The sequence below is a fragment of the Antedon mediterranea genome, chromosome 9 (assembly GCF_964355755.1).
Source record: "Antedon mediterranea chromosome 9, ecAntMedi1.1, whole genome shotgun sequence".
NCBI classification, from domain to species: domain Eukaryota; kingdom Metazoa; phylum Echinodermata; class Crinoidea; order Comatulida; family Antedonidae; genus Antedon; species Antedon mediterranea.
In genome coordinates, this window is record NC_092678.1 from 3,048,922 (window position 1) to 3,060,812 (window position 11,891).

The 11,891-nt window shown below is 34.7% G+C and overlaps 3 protein-coding genes across 3 annotated transcripts in view; all 3 read left to right on the forward strand.

Annotated features, from left to right (window-relative positions):
- The window catches only part of LOC140059358 (transmembrane protease serine 9-like), a 9,965-nt gene extending 3,945 nt beyond the window's left edge, over nt 1–6,020 (forward strand). Inside the window, exons 3-8 of the mRNA XM_072105247.1 lie at nt 567–1,356; nt 1,964–1,990; nt 2,904–3,844; nt 4,159–4,332; nt 4,364–4,723; nt 5,162–6,020. Coding sequence (XP_071961348.1) covers nt 567–1,356; nt 1,964–1,990; nt 2,904–3,844; nt 4,159–4,332; nt 4,364–4,723; nt 5,162–5,949 — 3,080 coding nt within the window. The 3' untranslated portion in view covers nt 5,950–6,020. The remainder of the gene's footprint in view (nt 1–566; nt 1,357–1,963; nt 1,991–2,903; nt 3,845–4,158; nt 4,333–4,363; nt 4,724–5,161) is intronic.
- Nucleotides 6,021–6,262: 242 nt separating this feature from the next.
- On the forward strand, nt 6,263–7,262 carry LOC140059359 (adenosine receptor A2a-like). Its single transcript, XM_072105248.1, has one exon. It carries the CDS (start codon nt 6,288–6,290, stop codon nt 7,260–7,262), a length of 975 nt encoding a protein of 324 aa, XP_071961349.1. The 5' UTR covers nt 6,263–6,287.
- A 1,910-nt stretch (nt 7,263–9,172) lies between these two features.
- Nucleotides 9,173–11,092, forward strand: LOC140059360 (glyoxylate/hydroxypyruvate reductase B-like). The gene is made up of 5 exons (XM_072105249.1): nt 9,173–9,176; nt 9,565–9,933; nt 10,147–10,324; nt 10,416–10,591; nt 10,722–11,092. Exons 1-5 carry the CDS (start codon nt 9,173–9,175, stop codon nt 10,982–10,984), a joined length of 990 nt encoding a protein of 329 aa, XP_071961350.1. The 3' UTR covers nt 10,985–11,092.
- Nucleotides 11,093–11,891: the final 799 nt, after the last annotated feature.

Sequence of the window (11,891 nt, forward strand, 5' to 3'; positions counted from 1 at the left end):
CCGATTCTCACCAAACTTAGCCACAATGATCAATGGCTCATCACATAATTTTGGTTACATTTTGAAGGGTCAGGGTTAAAGATCAAGGTCCACAAAAAAAATAAAAAATAAAAAAATAAAAAAAAACACTCCGCGGGACTTGAACCAGGGACCTTAATTGTGAGAGGCTGGATACATAACCATTACACCAAACTCTCATCCACACCTTTGTAGTGTGCAGTTAGGCTATTTACACTTTAGAACTAATAAAAAAAATGTAAAAAAAAAAAACATTTTCGGGGGGAATTTTATGTAGGGGAATTTTACAGAAGGCGGAGGTTTGTACTCTCGGAGTACCCTCTAGTTATTATTATTATTGATCAATTAGAGTATTAGAGTTAATTGTTGCCTATAGATAACAAGTTTGTAAATCATAAACACGACAAAGCAAACAATGTATGTTTGCAACAGGCACTAGGCCTACTTTCATTTTATTTAACTTCTTTTCTTTTTTTTACTTAACGACGGACGGGTATTTTGCTCTCTGATTACGTCTATGTAGTTACAATCTATATTTTAATTTATAGAATGTGGAATCGTTACATCTCCGGAAGCATTACAGGAGCAAAAAAATCGAGGCAAAAACAGAATTCGGTTGTTAAACGGAAGAGATGCGGCCAGAGGTTCTGCACCATGGATGGTACGCCTCTACTATATTCCTAATCAAAAGGATATCTGTGGAGGATCTATCTTGAACTCGGAATGGATAGTTACAGCGGCACACTGTGTCAATTTGAAAGAAAAACACAAGAATAGTACTCTTATTCGTGTGGCTGACCATGATTCTGAATTTGAAGAGTTTGAAGAAAAAAATTACACAATTGGCAAGATTGTGAGGCACCCAGACTTCAACCAGAGTACTTGGGACTCTGATATAGCAATGATCAAACTCGAAACACCAATTTCTCAATTTACTGACTACGTCAGACCTATATGCTTACCAACAAAGAACATCATAAAACCGGGTAAACTTGGTCGGGTAAACGGCTGGGGGATTACCAGTACCAGTAACATAACTCATCCACGGTTCATGAATGAAATATACGTGCCTGTCGTTAGCCAGAGGAAGTGTATTTCTTCAACAAATGCGACTTTTGCAATTACGCGCAACATGTTTTGTGCTGGATACGCGCAGGAAACAACAGATGCGTGCTATGGAGACAGTGGTGGACCATTTTCCGTTTTCCACGAAGGCCGATGGTACTTGTCCGGTATCGTTAGTTGGGGTGAAGGTTGTGGAGAACCGGGAAAATATGGATTTTACACCAGAATTTCAGCGTTTCGGAAATGGATAAAGAACGTAATGAGAAAAGAATAGTTTATACAAAATTTAGTATTTTGTTATGTAATAAAAGTAATAAAATAAAAGATTAGTAAGAATTAAAATATGAGTAGAACATAGTGATACCTTCATGTTATAGTACATAAGTAATATCTAAAAAATTAATATTTCGTTTTCATAGAATTAAATTTAAACAAATAAAAACAAATGATATAATACACAGAAAGGTCAATTTTGTCTCGAAATAGAATATAGAATAACATACTCTTATTAAGTAAGATAATAAACTCATTTATTGGAAAGTGCGCCCTCAGAATAATCATTTCTTCCTCCCTCCTTCCAATTCTGAAAATGTTGTTCTATTCATCAATTTGTTGCTAGTCAGAATGGAGGCTTTAATTAAAAATGAAGAATCTTACAAGTCTGATGAAATCTTTATTACTTTCATTACCTGTCTGCTTTTACTGATTCTTTTCACCGTTTATCGAAATTCATCTTTGGCTAAAAAGCCGATTTACATATTTACAGCATCTCTGGCACTTGTTGACTTTACGACCGGTTTGATTGGAATACCTTCTTTAGTTATCGGAAAAAAGAAATTACTGGAACAAAACTCATGTAGTGTGTTTTATTTTGTTCCAGTAGTTGTGCTGGTAACAATGTCATTGAGTAACTTACTGCTTATGACCGCGGATAGATTGTTTGCGATTCAGTTCCCTCTTCGATACATGGTTTGGATGACTGCTGGCAGAGCTGTCAAACTATGTTGTATTGTTACGGTTACAGTGTTGTACAATACGGTACTTTCTGTTTTAAGGGTACAGTATATTTTTAAAAGGAAGTGTAATCTTTTCGAAGAAAATAAATTTGCCTGGAAAATTGTTCTTTAATCACAATACCAACAAGCTCTACAAAAACAAAGTCATGGGATAGTTCGATCCGGTCGAGCATCCGGATAAATAGCTATTTTAAAGACGAAAAAGGGGAATTGATGTACTTTCGATGTTATCTTTCGTTAATGAAATAACGAACCCCATGATGTACTTACTTCTACACTTAATGTAAGTAGTTTTGTTTTTAAAATACTAAAAGGTTAAAAAAATATGGGAATGTGCTCGGATAATGCATGTTTTCAACTTGCAACAATAGATTAGGCGTGTAAGAGTATGTGAGCAGCTGTTCGTAGTTAAAGAACTATTAATTTTCCTTAAAAAAACAGAAATTCTCTATTACATTTCCATTGATCGTTAAATTGTAATAACTTTGTTTCGAATATTTGCAACAGCGGAACCAACCAATCAGTAGTGCATCCTGTAAAACTAATACAATGCATACATTAATGTACAGTAGGCCTAAAAGTATATATAGTTCATCCGTTTTTCATTTTCCATATCTAGATTGTCAGGATATGCTGTTTAGGGTCACCCTCACTAAATAAGGTTTAATAAAATAAATAAATAAAATACAAACAACAATCACTTCTGTCACTTTCACCTATTATTGAATAAACATCAAAGAGAACACTTCAGGTTCTTTAGGGATTAATGACATCTTGCAAATCTTATTCTTGTACTTATTTAAGGTTTCTCTCATTGACGGTGTTAAGTTCGTCAGCACAAGACCTGCCGTGGACATTAGAAGCGGACACAGGTATACTTAACCAAACGTTACACAGTTATGAATTCAAATATTATTATTTGATGTTGTCCTTTATCATCATCATATCAAAATACATGAAATTGTTTGTAATCTATATAGAATGTGGAAGTGTCACATCACCAGAAGCAATGCTGGACCAAGGAAACCGAAGAGGGAGAGAAGCTTCTAGAGGATCCGCTCCATGGATGGTACGCCTCTATCAAGTTTCTCAGGACCGTTATTTCTGCGGTGGCTCTATTGTAAACTCTAAATGGATAATCACAGCAGCACACTGTATAACTGAGTTTAACGTTAATAAGATGAACACACTTGTTCATGTGGCTGATCATGACTCCGAATATATAGAATCCGAAGAAATGCTTTACAGGATTAAGAAGATTGTAACACACGCAGATTTCAATGACGACACTTACGACGCTGATATTGCAATTATCAAACTTGACACACCGATTTCTAACTTTACTCATTACGTCAGACCTATATGTTTACCAACAAACAATCTGACTGAAAGAATTATGAAACCAAGAAAACATGGCCGGGTAAGTGGATGGGGAGACATTAGGGAAAATGGCCCAAGACCACGGTTTATGAATGAAGTCTATCTACCTATCGTAGGCCAGAGAAAATGCATTTCTTCAACAACGTACAATGTTACAGACAACATGTTTTGTGCTGGGTATAAACAGAAACTCAAAGATGCCTGCCAGGGAGATAGTGGTGGACCTTTTTCCATTTTGCACGAAGACCGTTGGTATTTGTTCGGTATCGTTAGTTGGGGTGAAGGTTGCGGACGACCGGGGAAATATGGATTTTACACCAGAATCTCAGCATTTCTCGATTGGATAACAAATGTCATATTAGGAGGTTAGTTGTGTATTTTTAACAATGCAACTGATAAGAACAAGGCCAACAGCCATAAGTCGCGTGCTCTCAGATAAAAATGAACTTTTAAAAAGTAGTGTACTTTAAAACTTTTCTGTACATCAAAACAGTTCAAAAAGTACAAAAAAGCGATAAAACGCATAGTGATACCGGACCGACAGACAGACCGACAGACCGACCGACATAGTGAACTATTGAGTCGCGTCCACGCGACTAAAAATGAGTATAAAATACTAAAAAGTAAAATCCTCCCTTGCTGATTTAAATAATTACCTTTTATTTAATTCGCAATTTAGAAACTCCATGTCCGCCATTAGAAACATCAGCCAATGTCGAGGCGGACTGCAATCGTTTGGGGAAACCTGGACAAGTATGTAACTTTCGATGTTCTGGGGGTCACGTGAGGACAACTGGTGACGTCAGACGTGTATGTCAACTTGACGGTACTTGGTCAGGAAATGAATTATCATGTAACGGTATAACACAAAATATATAATATTATATCGGTAATTATTAGCAGAACAATTACTCATGAAAATATATATAATAATTTATACCATTATTATCTTTTAGAGATAATCAAAGAACTTCTGATTTCAAAACCAATTGACGTAACACGCAACACCGGTGATACGCTTGTGTTTAGATGTACACTGGAAGATGATCTATATTCTATAGTATGGGAAAAGGATGGTGACGTCATAATCTCTAACGAACATACACATATTTTTCCAGATGGGACATTACTCATTAATGGAATTACTAGTAATGACGCTGGAAAGTACACATGCACCGTAATGGCCCGTGTCCAAGAGGAGTCCGCTATTCTTACCGTTCAAACTAAAGGGAACATTCACCATGGTCAGCTTATCATTTTAAATTATTTGATAGATAACCATTTAAATAATTCAGTCGCTTGTCATTCGTAAAATTGCTTGCGAATCTTCTGTCGGATCGGCCTTACCACTGACTTAAACAATACCGTATACGTATAATACACCAGTAAAGCTTGGTTCCCACTACGCAAGTATGTAGGCGTAACGCAAGTAATTTGACCAATCCCAAGCGACGGATTATTCAAACCGTCGCTTGTCATTAGTCAACTCGCTTGTGTTGCGCTTACGTACTTCCAGTGGGAATCGAGCTTAATTGTAACATTTATTTTACAAAACCAATTACGAAACACTTGATTTTCTGGAAATTTTCTTGCTTTACCTCGTGCTTGCTGGTTAGATTATATACTAATTATTTTTAAGTACTAATCAATTAATTTATATTCATATATCTTTTAATCTATAGGATGCGGAATTGTTACATCTCCGGAAGCATTACTGGAGCAAAAAAACCGAGGCAAAAACAGAATTCGGCTGTTAAACGGAAGAGATGCGGCCAGAGGTTCTGCACCATGGATGGTACGCCTCTACTATATTTCTTCTAAATTGGATATCTGTGGAGGATCTATCTTGAACTCGGAATGGATAGTTACGGCGGCACACTGTGTCAGGAGCTACAAGGTGAATTCGAATAGTACTCTTATTCGTGTGGCTGACCATGACTCTGAATTTGAAGAGTCTGAAGAAAAAAATTACACAATTGACAAGATTGTGAGGCACCCAGACTTCAGAACTTGGGATTCTGATATTGCACTGATCAAACTCGAAACACCAATTTCTAACTTTTCCGATTACGTCAAACCTATATGCTTACCAACAAACAACCTACCTACGGGAATCATGAAACCGGGTAAACTTGGTCGGGTAAACGGCTGGGGGATTACCAGTAACATAACTCTTGCACGGTTCATGAATGAAATATACGTGCCTGTCGTTAGCCAGAGGAAGTGTATTTCTTCAACAAATCTGACAGCAATTACGCGCAATATGTTTTGTGCTGGATACGCGCAGGAAACAACAGATGCGTGCTATGGAGACAGTGGTGGACCATTTTCCATTCTGTATAAAAAACGATGGTACTTGTCCGGTATCGTTAGTTGGGGTGAAGGTTGTGGACAACCGGGAAAATATGGAGTTTACACTAGAATTTCAACGTTACTGAAATGGATAAAGAACGTAATGAGAAAACAATAGTTTATACATCAAATATTTTGTAATGTAATAAAAGTTATAAAATAAAAGATTAGTAAGAATTATAATATGAGTAGAACATAGTGATACCTTCATGTTATAGTACATAAGTAATATCTAAAAAATTAATATTACGTTTTCAATTTAAACAAATAAAAACAAATGATATAATACACAGAAAGGTCAATTTTGTTTCGAGATAGAATATAGAATAACATACTCTTATTAAGTAAGATAATAAATTCATTTATTGGAAAGTGCGCCCTCAGAATAATCATTTCTTCCTCCCTCCTTCCAATTCTGAAAATGTTGTTCTATTCATCAATTTGTTGCTAGTCAGAATGGAGGCTTTAATTAAAAATGAAGAATCTTACAAGTCTGATGAAATCTTTATTACTTTCATTACCTGTCTGCTTTTACTGATGTTTCTAATAACGTTTGGTAACCTTTTGGTTCTTTTCACCGTTTACCGAAATTCATCTTTGGCTAAAAAGCCGATTTATATATTTACAGCATCTCTGGCACTTGTTGACTTTACGACCGGTTTGATTGGAATACCTTCTTTAGTTATCGGAAAAATGAAATTACTGGAACAAAACTCGTGTAGTGCGTTTTATTTTGTGCCAGTAGTTGTGCTGGTAACAATGTCATTGAGTAACTTACTGCTTATGACCGCGGATAGATTGTTTGCGATTCGGTTCCCTCTTCGATACATGGTTTGGATGACTGCTGGCAGAGCTGTCAAACTATGTTGTATTGTTAACGTTGTTGGATTTGTAGTTGGCAGTGCGTCAAACATGGTCTCATTCTGTGCTGTAGTACTTCTTGATTCAAACTATACCTCAATGTGCGACAGATATTTAGAAATGTATAGAATCCACGGCTTTTTAATATTTGCATACCTTAATGTAAATATGACGATATTGTCTGTTGTGGTCATGCTTTTCTGTTACTCGTATATTTTCGTACGAGCTCGGCGGCATATGAAAGAAAGAGCTTCACGTACCGGTACTGATAAACAAATAAACACATTCGATCTAAAGGCTACTAAAACAACTGTCACAATCGTCATCACATTTATTATTTGTTTACTGCCAAAGGGTATCCAGGAGTATATAAACGAATCACCCGATCAAGCATGTTTTATGAATAATTGGCCGTGCCTTATCGTTGACTTACTAATTCTTTCAAATTCAATGTTAAACCCTTTTATCTATTCCCGGAACAAGACAGTAAGGAAATTATATAAACAATCTCTAACTGTTATCATTTCCAAATTCAAGATCAACAAACCAGGTATTAACCAAGCTCAGTGATGAAGTCACAAAGTGATATCCACACTATGGAAAGTGATATCTAATAGATTTAATCTAATTCATCAGTTTTTGATTAATTTTTGTAACGACGTTCCGTCGAATAGTCTTCTGACTTTTCCGCTTCGGGCGCGCTGCTTATTTCTGATGTGAAGTTTCTCCAAAGTGTTGGCGTCAGATGTTATGTTCTTTATAGGTCCGTTGGAGTTTTGAATTTTATTGAAGCTGAATCTGGCAATATTAGTGCGTTAAAGTCCCCTTTCAATGTTATTGGTAAAGTGTGCATACCGGTCTCCCTGACCATGTTATGTTAGTGCTACTAAAGTTAATACATTTAGTAATAGTTAATAGCAACACGTTTTTGTTGTAGGTTTTTAAAAAGATCTTAAAAGTATTTCTTTAATAGTTGTACAGTTGTAACAAGCATTTCTAAAGAGCGAAATACATCGCTCATATTGATAGATTCTTCAAAATCATTAGACATATAGTCTATTTATAAACACAACAATTATAAAGATAACTTGATATTTTTTAAAAATCGTGCAAACAAACAGCAATTCAAGCAAGTAATTGCCATTTTGTCAATTAATAATTGATCTATGTCAAAGTAGTCGGTAGCTAAAAGGAGGTTTTAATTTCAATGTTCTGTACTTGGAGAGAGATTTGTAAATACATTTAACAAGCAATATGATACAATTGTTCTGCAAAAGGTAATATTACAAAATAGAACAACAACAAACAAATCATAAATAGAATATGTCGTTATATTTAGCTTGTTAATGTAACTGTGTGTAAAGTAACCCAATTACAACAAGAATTGGTTTCAAAGTACAGTAATTTTTCTATGTTAAGTATGCATTAAAAACATAACAATGAACAAAAGAAGTTAGGTTTTGATGTGTTAATGAACAAAATAATTATTACCGTATATGACAGATCACTATTTTGTATTTTATTTCAAAATAACTTAACCTAATTGCTGTTAGGAGTTAATGTTGCTGATTGAGTGAAGGTGTATTTGTAAGCCTACCCAGCTATTCAATTATGCGCATGCTCATGTTTCTGAGCGTGTGCAGAATAACTTTTCAACATCATTTTTTGGAAACAGTTTTTTTTTCAAGTGTTTCGAATATGTTTTTTCTATGGTTTAATTCTTCAATAAATGTATAAGAAACTGAATCACTTAATTACTTTAAGTCGACATTATAGATTCTGTCATGAATTACCACAACTCTCTCAAGTTTATTAAATAAAAAATTTAGAAAATCAATTGTGTAGGCCTAATAATTCTGGTATATAATTGTAGTCATTTTCCAAGATATTTGCCAGATGTTGTTCGTGTAATTAGTTATGTGATAATATATGTAATTCAGTCACAGCGTTGCATTACCATATAAAATGTTCTAAAAATATGTATATGTATATTTCTCTGTTAATGTAAAATTTAATTAGTTGTTGTGGAATTAAACATTTATAACAGCAAATATACTGGTATTTGCCAAATTTTCAAGGCATTTGGCAAATGTTAATGTTTAGTGTACATTATTATATGGAAATGTTGTTTCAGTTTCCAAATAGTTTCGATATGAATGTTAATTCAATTTGAAATTGAAGCTTTCAATAAAATCTTTAGAATTTCAAAAACAGTTTTGTTAAGTTAAATCTTATACAGTTTTTAAAGATAGATAAGAAGATATAATGTAGTCTTTATCCTTGAATGAAGATCGCTGTACTTATAGGCTAAATTATCATTGTTATCAGTTATCAGTTACCGTACGTTCGTCCGTATGTTTGGTGACTTTTACTGGTAATAAAAAGGTTTAAGAAGCTTGTTATTTTTTCAATGTACGTCCGTCGAGTTAGATTCCAGCTTTATTATTTTATTACTCGTTTTAATTTCTAGAGCTGGGAGGATGGGTAAGATTATATTTTGTTATTATTTATTTATTTAATCATATCACTAAGGATTGACAAAAGAAATGTTCACAAACAAACTTTAGAAACTAAAGTCATAAGAGTGGAAATCGGTACAACATCAAACAAACTAATTACACTTACACTAGTTACACTAGTGGTCATTGTAATCCGTTACGTGAACAACCGATTGTGCAGTCGTCCTCAGATAGATTCTAATGATTATCGAACGTCAGTTCGAAACTTGTCTAGGTGTATTAAATACTTTGAATACATTATTATTTATGTCAGTATGCTCTATCTATAGGTGGATCGTGATAATTTGGTACTTTGACTTTTAACTATAGAATAATAATTATTATATAATAATCAATATTTGTTTTCCCATTAGCTGTACCAAGAGTTCATACTGTGCTTTCTGGAAAGTACATAGAACAAAATTACCTTGCTTCCAAGATTGGTAAAGATTTTAAGGTGATTTCGTTCGATGCATTTTGTAGTAACACTACAAAATACTCGCACGAAATCGAAGGAATAATTGTCTACTCCGGAGACATTAGATCATTTTCAAACAAGCTTATCTCATCGCTTCCGAACTTGAAAGTTATTAGTATACAGGGTTCTGGAACGGATGGACTTGATGTTGAATGGCTTCACAGACGCAACATCCGGGTATCACACACTCCTCATACAACTGCAGAAGCAACTGCGGATATAGCTATTTTACTTATGCTTGCAACAGCTAGAAAACTGATGGAAGGTAAGTCCAGATAGAAGTAGCTTTGGGGTATTTTACTGAAAAATTTCAAAAGAAAAACCGCCTAAAATGGGATATAGTGTACATAAAGTTGCTATCTCCGGAGACAACATATTTTGAACTCATACGAACTTCCATCCATGACTCCATAGATTTACCAGACTCACAAAATCTGACCCAATATAATATTTATATCTGAACAATTTTGATTTACAGCTATTCAGCTCGCAAGAAACACCAACAACAATATAGGAAAATCGGCCCAGTTTATACTGACAGGCCGAAATGTTAGCGGGGAAACAATTGGCATAATTGGAATGGGAAATATAGGCTACTGTGTTGCACAACGAGCATTGGGATTCAGGATGAAAATCCTGTATCACAACAGAAGAAGGTTGGTTTAAATTTGGTTCGATCCTAGGTCGCTGATTCAAACAGTATTCATACGATATTGCCTAAGAAAAATTTCTACGAATTTTCAACAGATCTAAACTTGAAGACGCGGTCCACGCCCAGTATTGGAGTAACATTGAAGAACTCTTAAAGTTGTCTGATTTTGTTGTGATAGCAACGCCTCTTACGCACCAAACCGACGACTTGATTGGAGAACAAGAATTAGCTCTCATGAAACCAACCGCCATCTTAATCAATGTTGCAAGAGGTAAAACATAAATTAACTTGACTTTGTTTTTCACTCGCATAGATTTGATCTTCTTTACTACTTTTGATCTTCTTTACTACTTTTGATTATGTACGTGATTTATAATCATTTCTATTTATGTAAATGACAGGTCGCGTGGTAAACACGGACGCTTTAGTCGACACTTTAAGGAATGGAACAATTCAAGCAGCAGGACTTGATGTCACGGAACCAGAGCCGCTTCCATGTGATCATCCTCTTTTTAAAATGGAAAACGTCATAGTTTCTGGTCACTGTGGAATATCAACGATCAAATGCAGAGATGAGATGATCCAACAGGCTGTTGATAACTTAAGACCTGGTTTATCTGGCGGTGTTATGAACAATGAGCTTTTTCCTTTATCTTTAAAATAGAAGTACATCTTTAGCCGAGGTGTCAAGTGCTTGCATAATGTAGTACTGTATTAATAATTAACCAAATTGAGACGTTCTTTCTGTCTGCTAATAGCAGATTCGACAAAAACCCATGCAGCTACTTTGTAAATAGGCCAAATAAAATATAAATTTTAACAGATATTTACTGTATTTATTAATGTATATTATTACATAGGCTTAGACAAAGTAAATAAATCATCATTATTGTATAAAGATCCACTGCTTGAAAAATACCTATATAAAATACGAATTATTGATCTAGGCCTAGTAAACGATAATGTAAATAACGGAACATTAAAATGTCCACGATCTGCGGGAAAATTTCTTTATATTCGACAGCGGTGCTATAAACTAATATGAATTAATATGATATTGCAGGTGAAGTTAAGCGTTGCCTCAGGCCAATATCCTCCTGCTTGTACCATTTCTTCCGGTCTACTGAAGGTCACTCGCCTGCTTTCCCGCTGTTTCGTCATCGCTTTAGCTCCTCCCATCGTATATCATCGTTTTTTGTATCGTACAATTTATACTACGGTATAATCATCACTAAGTTTTTAAGTAGCCTACACTTACTTGATTGAGTTTTCTGTGCAATATTTAATCTGATTCTATCAACTGTTTGTGGGTGTCCATCACAATTAATTGTGATATTTGACTTTTGTGAGTTATTCGTTATTTCATTACATATGAGTTGGATACAACGACAAACATAAATCTTCGTATTTACTATTAACAAATCGTCGGCGAGGAATTATGTACAACCAACGAACATACAAGCTTAATTTTTGATTGGTTTTGAAACATATGGTTGTCATCTTGGTACATTCTTCATTTATAAAATAATTCATCTCACTTTGTTTGGAAGAAATTAAATTTGACTTTCTGT